Source organism: Sinocyclocheilus grahami, unplaced genomic scaffold (genome assembly GCF_001515645.1).
Source record: "Sinocyclocheilus grahami isolate Dianchi unplaced genomic scaffold, SAMN03320097.WGS_v1.1 scaffold1226.1, whole genome shotgun sequence".
Taxonomy (NCBI): Eukaryota; Metazoa; Chordata; class Actinopteri; order Cypriniformes; family Cyprinidae; genus Sinocyclocheilus; species Sinocyclocheilus grahami.
This window is the reverse complement of record NW_015506405.1, coordinates 75125-83849: the sequence shown is the minus strand read 5'-3', so window position 1 is coordinate 83849 and position 8725 is coordinate 75125. Positions and strand designations below refer to the sequence as shown.

The following is an 8725-nucleotide window of genomic DNA, read 5'->3' as shown; positions in this document are numbered from 1 at the left end:
GAGAACGAGCTCTAGATCTAGCGAACACGGGTGGAGATAGGAAGAGCCGTCGCCAACCCGTCTGCTAGATCATGTGCGATCTCCGCGTTCTCAGTCGCTGCCGTGGCTCAGCAGCAGCGGGACCGCAATCGCAAGATCACAGGCACGGACACACTCCTCGGAGCGTGCCCGGCGAGAGCGGAAAGCTTAACAGCGGGAAAAAAACACAATCTGCCCCCTGAGAGCCGACTGCGCGAGTTCCGCTCCCTATTAATGCTGCTCATTATAATATCAGGCATAATATGTTTGTGTAACTGATGTTTGTGCAACTGGCGAGCTCATTGACGCCCTCCGTATCAATCTTCTCGGAGAAAGACAGGCGGAGCATCGCACCCTCTCTCCGGTGGGAAGGACCGCAGCGCGGGCTTCCGAAACCCCGAGAGCGGGCGCCGGATCTGGTGATTAGGAAGCAGATCCATACGTGAAACCCACGAGCACAGCCGCTGCTCCGCCTCTGCGAAAGCGGGGCCGGCACCGCAAGGAACACTAGTGAATGCTCCCTCCTCAAAGAGAGCCCTCTGAGAGCGAAGCAAGGCTGTAACAACTGTGCTTTACTCCGAAGCAAACCACGCACAGGCTGTGTGTATCCCCACTCGTGATATAACGTTTTCTTTGGGCAGAGAGGAACACACAACCTACAACGTGGCTTGCTCTCGCCCTTGAAATGCTTTGTCTTTGCATGAGCTTAGACATAGCTGGAGCTTATAGACTTTCACAATTGACAGACAACAATAAATATGACTGACACACACAGAGCGCTTCGCTGAATGACAGAAAGCTGACGCTGGCTCCGTCGCATGTGCTTTTATAGCTTCCTGGACATGACGTCACCCGCCCGTGACGTCCCGCTCAGCTATTGGACTGATTTCACATGTTATTCAGAGCGTGGTCACAGAAGGCGTTCCCCTAGCGTTTCCGACGCAGCTCGAGTTCCTGAAGAGGAAGCTGTCTTTACTACTTTACCAATGTGATCATTGAATGAAAGCGTGAAATCAATGAGAACACCAAGATTGCAAACTTTAGTGGAGGGCATGATCAGATCACCATCCAGATCCATCAGTTGACCAGAGAGTTTAGATACAACAGCTTTAGAGCAAATCAGAATTACCTGTTTTATCAGAGTTAAATTTAAGGTAATTTACCTCCAGCCAAAGCTTGAGTTCCTTGATGCAATTTGTTAATGCAGGCGGAGGGAACACTGAAGTGGAAGGTCCGCTAAAATAAATTTGAATGTCATCTGCGTAACAGTGGAAGTTAAACCCATAGCGCTTGATTATTTGTCCAATTGGTAGCATATAAATGGTAAAGAGGAGAGGGGCCCAAAACAGAACCTTGAGGTACACCAGAACTGATGGATTTGATAGATGATTTGTAATCAAATAATACGACAATGACAATACTATATATAGTATTACAAAATATAACCTATTTTGTTATGTTTTGATAATTAGCATGCCAAATATTTCTTAGATTTAGATTTTATTTATTTTTTTACATTATTTTAATAATTTATTAACCCTCTGGGCCTCTTCGGTCACTTTTGACCAAAAAAAATTACATTTTGAAATTTTAAATTTTTTGCTTCATCGGAATGAGACGACACTTGGTGATTTTGTCGCATTAGCTATATGAAGTCACAAAAAATCATGGACATGATTCAGATATGTTAAAGTTGAAAAATAAAAAGTAACACTTGGTACCTTCACTCTCAAAAATGGACAACATAGGAAATGAATGGGAAATACTAAAAAAATACGGGGAAAAAATGTAATAGAAAAAGATAGCTCATAAAAATTTTATAAATATTGCACAGTAACATAAAATCTGACCAAATTCTAAATAATAATTAAAATATATATATATATTGAACAAAAATATATTAGATTGATTTTCCTAGGGGAAAAAATTACATTACAAAGCTTTGGTCACTTTTGACCGCAAAGGTACCAAGTGGGACCCATAAATGAAGACATTTTGTTCCACATCTTGCCAATTGAGGGCTATAAAAATGAAATTCATTTTAAATGTGTAACTTAATTTTATATATAATATTATATAAATACATTTTATTCAAAATGAGGTGCTGATACACATATTTTCTCTATTTTTGTATCAAAGTTTAACGGTAACTCGCTGTATTATCTAAGTACAGTCTATTTAGCAAAATTTTAATTTGCAGCATTTACATTTAAATGTATAACAGTAAAATGTAAATGCTGAAGAAAAAACTTTATCCTCACATCTGTGAAAGCTGTGTTTTTTGTTTAGTTTTTTTGTTTTTTTCCCCAAATGTATTTATCATTATAGTGCATGCTATTGATGGCAGTTTACCATGCAACAGCACACAGGCACAAAAAATATATAATTAAATTATTTTCATTATCAGTTCTTATAGATGTTTATTGATTTGCTGTTGTAGCCCTAATTGTGGCTTATGTTTGCCTGTTTTATGCAGCTGAAACATTTTTTGCCAAACCCTGTGAGCAACCCATAGAGGAGAAATATGGTATCTCCGCAGTCCAACTAGAGCTCATATTGAAGCTCAGTTGGATGACACACTGTAAATTATTTCACTGAAAGCTGAAAAGAATAATTAGGGGAAATATTCAAAGATTGATTTCACACTCAGCAGCATGGCACATATTAAAAAGCACCAAATTCATTACATAGTTACTCTGAAATGCCCCATACAGCTGTGTCATAGAGAGGTGTGTTGAAAATGTTTTGTAGTTCTGAAAGGATTAGCTGTCTTTGTAATTAGCAACTCTTTTATTCATTGAAAGCCTGGTTTAATAAATGTACGCCACTGGCCAATTAATTGGCCTTCTGAAAAGAAGGCTACATCCTTGTAGCAAAATTCATGTGAAGCCTATCCTTCCATTCGCCTCAAACGTTTGGCTGACAATTTAATTGTTTTTGATGCCTGATGCAGGAACATGATCACATATTTCATTAGCATATGAGCTTGATGCAAGTATTTAGCATTTTATAATCCCCGTAATACCCACATTAGAATGTGCCCTTTGTTTTCATGCCACCCCAGAGAACTGTGACATCAGTTAAAAATTAACACTCATGTTTGACATTGACTTCACTGGCAGACAGTTTCCAGTGAACCTAACAGTATGCATATAAAAATAATAGTTTGAGATTAATATACTATTTTACATAAACATTTTAATGGGTTTTTTTAATGATGTAAAGTGGCACTGTTCTCTATGGCAGCATAGGATGCAGCCCTGCACACACAGCTCTAATACACACACTCCTCTATTGCTCAAATGCAACAGTTTCACAGGTTTGTGCTCGCTCTAAGTTCTGTGACCAATGGAATCGCTCATTGAAAATGAATTATATTCTAGCAGATAACTTTATTCTGAGTCAGCTCCCTGCGCTATATACTTCCCATGTTTATTTGTATAGCACTTGTCACAATACATATTGTTTTAAAGCAGCTGCAGAGATCTGTTAATAGTTGAATCATGATGAGTGAAAATGATGGTAAAATAAATATTTTAGAGTGTGTTGTAGATGTGTTTATTAGTATTTTATTATTTTGACTTGAAATGTTCACACTGATGGGCTTATATGGTAAGATGAATAGTTTCTAATCATTTTAATCTCTATGTAGCATGCTATTCTGGACTGACTGGGATGCCACTTTTCCTCGGATTGAGGCAACGTCAATGAGTGGAAGTGGAAGACATGTTGTGTACAAGGACATGGAGTTTGGAGCCTGGCCTAATGGACTCACGCTAGACCATCAGGAAAGGAGAATAGTGTGGACAGATGCTCGGTAGGGGAAAATAAAAATGCAAATGAAGAATTACATTTTGGTTTAATTTACAAGAAACGCTGACTTTAAGTCTAGGTGTTTTTGCATAAATGCTTTTTTTTTAGGTAAATTTTTTTTTTGTATATATGTATATAAAAACTCAAACATTCTATAAAACAACCATAATACTTAATACATTTAAACCAAAAGGAATAAATTAAATTATGATAGATTTATTCTTACGCTGTACTTTCAGTGCTTGACTCTTCAGTATTTCCCTCAGGAAGTTGTCATCACTATAACATCGTTTTGATATGGGCATAGAGTGCCGTTCACACCTCATGTTTCTCTTTTTCCCTTCAGCTCAGATGCAATATATTCAGCCCTGTATGATGGCACGGGGGTCATTGAGATCCTCAGGGGCCACGAGTACCTGTCACACCCGTTCGCTGTGTCTCTCTTTGGAGGTGGTGTGTACTGGACAGACTGGAGGACCAACACTTTAGCCAGAGCGAATAAATGGACAGGCCACAATGTAACCGTTATCCAAAAGACAAGCGCCCAGCCGTTTGATCTGGAGATATACCATCCTAGCAGACAACCTCAAGGTGGGTCTGTAATTATCTAAATGCTGTAAATTCCATATAATTCAACATGATTTAATATCAACAAAATAAAATAGTGCTTTATTTATTGAAGTGGTTTAAGATTTTTGAATATGCAAGGTTTTATAATCTGTTTGTCCACCATTTTGGGCTTATTTTATACCAAAACTGTCAATGTGAATTGCCTTCTCTGTGAAGGATACATACAAGGATACGTTCTCATTGAAAGAATGTCTGTGATGCCTTAAAACAGGGTTTCACATACTGTGGTTGTTCCTGAGTTATTTAAATGATAATTATTTAAATAATAAAAATTCAGTAAATACAATCATTTTAGATGATTGTGTATTTAATAAACACGTAAAAAAGCACTGTGCTGTGGACAGCAGTGTCATGAAATAGAATGATAAAATCACTTAAAATCAAAGAATAAATACAGTCATACACAAGTATGATGCTGAGTGTTTTGCTTGAACTAACTAGACTAACACAGCCTTGTTGCTATAGTGACAACAACTTCTGTTTATAATATGTATAACAAGCATCACAGTTTTCTTGAATATAATTGCTGGAGGTGTCTGTCTAGGCATGAAATCCGGAGAGAAGATCTTTACTGAAAAATCTCACCCTTACTGATGCTGATCATCCAAATGTTCTGTTAGAGTGTTTAAACCTCTTATTTGACACTTCAGTTTCCTGTTAGCGTTTGTACTCCATGAGCTCATTCTGCATGCAAACCACACACAGCAAGCTTAGCAGTTTTCACGTTGACCTAACGTGCTTAGCGGCACGTTATTGAAAAAAAAAAACATGGTCCGCCTATGTTCGGTTTTAGTCTGGGAGACAGAGAGAAATCTTCCTGCATGCTCCGTGGGGCGAGGATTCATTTGAGCCAAATCCCGCTGATCATTCATTTCTTGTGCCAATCTGGAAGCCCAAACGGCTCTGTTTGAGAGCAGCAGAATAATTGAAAAAGGGAGTCATGCAGAGCATAAGCAGGCCTGACATGGACTCAAGATGTGCTCCTTCCTCAACCCAAATTAATTTTAATTGTTTCACGGTACAGTGTCACACAGGGCTTTGCAGCCAGCAATGGCAGCAGATTATCTTCTGTTAAACAGCCAGTAGCCACCTCAGTCTTTTAAGGAAAAAAAAAACATACAGAGATTACTTTTATTGGCATTTTCTTATTAATAGACACAGAGATTATGATTTTAAAAATTTTCATAATTGTCTTTTTGTGTAATTTATTTGACTTTTGTTCGTTCAGATGTATTTTTTGTTTGTATTTTTTTTCACAGATGATACATTTTCTGTTATTATGATTTAATGCTTACATGATCTATTTTCCTTTAGGTTTACTCATTTCTAAATTTATAAAAGTTGCATTTTGTTATTTGTTGTTGCAATTACAACACTGTATTAATTTACATGTTCTGAGGAAAAAAACATGTACACTACAGGGTTAGTTAAATTGTTTTGTATTTAAATTGTATTTTATTTATTATTATTATTATTATTATTATTATTCAAGAAATGTATGCATTTCTTCAGCAAGGACATATTAAATATTTCTTTATTAATTTATATGTAATTTTTTTAATTATCACTGTGTTTTTTTCACAATTTTTATTCCTTACAGAATGAAAAAAGTATCATATTTTCCACAAAAATTAAAGTTTCTACATTATATTTAGTAATAGCTTATCAGTGGTGACTCTCTCAAGTTGATGTCCATATGGCAGAAATGTACAGTAAAAACTGCTTGATTTACTACTGATCTACAGTTAATGTCATGTAATCAAACAGGCAGTGAACACCATTAACAGCATTGATTATACTGTATATTGTGATCAAAATTATAGCAAAATTTGGTAGTTTTGTATGTTGTCTGAGGGTTAGCACATTACATTTTAAAATATATTCAAATTAATTTATTAAAATGAAAAAAAAAACACTAAATTTTCTGTAATTATGACATAACTCTTACATGAGCTATTTTTACTCTTACTCATCTCTGGTTTATAAAATATTTATTTTTTGATTTGTAAAACATGTTAACAGAAGTTATTGTAATTGCCAAGTGTGCCAGGTGTCCAGATGTCCAGAAATGTAGCCTTCTGCAAGTGTTCATCAGTCGAAAAAATTAGATTTGCATAATTTCAACCAGCCCAAAACTATAGGCAGGGCTGCCAAAACAGCTCATGTCTTCTGCCACAGCACCGGCAGCCGGGTGACTGTTTTACACCGATAAGTGTCAACAAATTATGCAGCATTGCCAGAGAAGCCAATAAGTATGGCTAATCCAATTTTAAAGAGCCCATGGGAAGGTCTGGCTATTAAAGGTGTCCAAAATCTGGGTTCTGGCCCCTTACAGTCCATAGCAATTGTGTTTATGTTTGACTCCTACGGTTCTGGCAGAAGAGTGGCAGACCTTGGTGGGTCCGTAGGGAGTGACAAGGGGCTACGCTAACTAGCCTAATGGGGGCTAAGGCTACAGCCATTACCCAGCACGTCGAAAATGCATTATGTGTGGTAAAAGGACTGATGGTTGAGTTTCAAGAGATCGACACCAGTATGGAGGGCTCCCATATTTAGTGCCTGTGTGGCCTGCAGTGTTGTAAGCACTTTTCCAGCACATTGCTGACAGGCAAACCACTTCAAAATTATTATTGCAGTTTGCAGGCGGGGTGTATCCTTCCCTATTCTGACAAAGCTGAAGCAGTGAAAATACAAATTATACTCCACACCCGCTTTACATATAGTACATGTTAAGGTAAAGTCAGATTGATGTGGAGATTTATGAAATCTGTGGCTGATTTGTGACTATGAAAAATCAGTACATCCTAATCAAGTGTTTCTATCATGAGTCAAGTGCACTCGCACTGTTTATACAGTATTTATTCAAACAGCCATTTTCCCCCCGCAGACCAGCGGAATGTATAATTAATTATATGGGATTCTAGCCTATAATTTAGTCACTTGAAATTATTTGTTATTCTCACTTGCAAAAATATGCTTGCTACATAAGTGAAATTGGTTCAGCATTGCAAAGAAATAATGGGCCAATATTCAAACTCCCACTGGATCAATTATTTACAAGATGCAACTGCTTGTGGAGTTAATTGCAAGTAGTTGCTCTGGGTTTGTGGAATGGTTAAAGTAATTTGACAACAGGCGGTAGTCTTGTGTAATGGCAGAAGAAAATGGCAACACAATATAAATAAACATGTTCTGTCAGAATATTCAATTCAATTCAATTCAAGTGTATTTGAATAGCGCTTTTTATGATACAAATCGTTGCAAAGCAACTTTACAGAAAATTAAGTTTCTACAATATTTAGTAGTAGCTTATCAGTGGTGACTGTCAGTTTATGTACATATGGCAGAAATGTATGGAAAAATCAATTAAAGACGTAATCAAACAGAAGATGAACACTATTAACAGCAATTATTATATGATGCAATCAAACTTATAGCAAAATTTGGTAGTTCTGTATGTTGTTTCAGGGTTGAAACAACATACAGTTACATTTTTAACACACTATGTTAGCTTAGATAATTTAGAAGTTTCATCTGGTCTCATTGAGATATATAGTTGAGTATCATCAGCATACCAGTGGAAACAAATCCCGCATTTTCTAATAATATTACCAAGGGACAACATGTATATTGAAAATAGCAGAGGACCTAGGACATATCCTTGTGGCACTCCATATTTTACTGGTGATAATTGAGATGACTCCCCATTTAAATAAAAAAAGTGGTAGCGATCGGACAGGTAGGATCTAAACCATCTTAAAGCCTGCCCTTGAATAACTGTATAGTTTTGTAATCGATCTACGAGTATGTCATGATCTATGGTGTCGAACGCAGCACTAAGATCAAGTAAAACTAGCAATGAGATGCAGCCTTGGTCTGACGCAAGAAGCAAGTCATTTGTAATTTTAACAAGTGCAGTTTCTGTGCTATGGTGGGGCCTGAAACCTGACTGAAATTATTCATATAGAGATAATTTTTTTGCAGGAAGGAGCACAATTGAGAAGACACAACTTTTTCTAAAATTTTAGACATAAACGGAAGATTTGAAATGGGTCTGTAATTTGCCAGTTCACTAAGATCTAGTTGTGGTTTCTTAATAAGAGGCTTAATAACCGCCAGCTTGAATGGTTTTGGGACGTGACCTAAAGATAACGACGAGTTAATAATATTGAGAAGCGGTTCGTCTGCTACTGGTAACAACTCTTTCAGTAATTTAGTTGGTACAGGATCTAACAGGCATGTTGTTGGTTTAGATGCAGTGATA

General features: G+C 36.9%; 1 protein-coding gene across 1 annotated transcript in view; it reads left to right on the top strand.

Annotated features, from left to right (window-relative positions):
- Nucleotides 1–8725, top strand: part of LOC107568233 (low-density lipoprotein receptor-related protein 1B-like) — a 159521-nt gene that overhangs the window by 96965 nt on the left and 53831 nt on the right. Inside the window, exons 24-25 of the mRNA XM_016254167.1 lie at nucleotides 3671–3835; nucleotides 4178–4422. Of these exons, the coding sequence (XP_016109653.1) occupies nucleotides 3671–3835; nucleotides 4178–4422 (410 nt within the window). The remainder of the gene's footprint in view (nucleotides 1–3670; nucleotides 3836–4177; nucleotides 4423–8725) is intronic.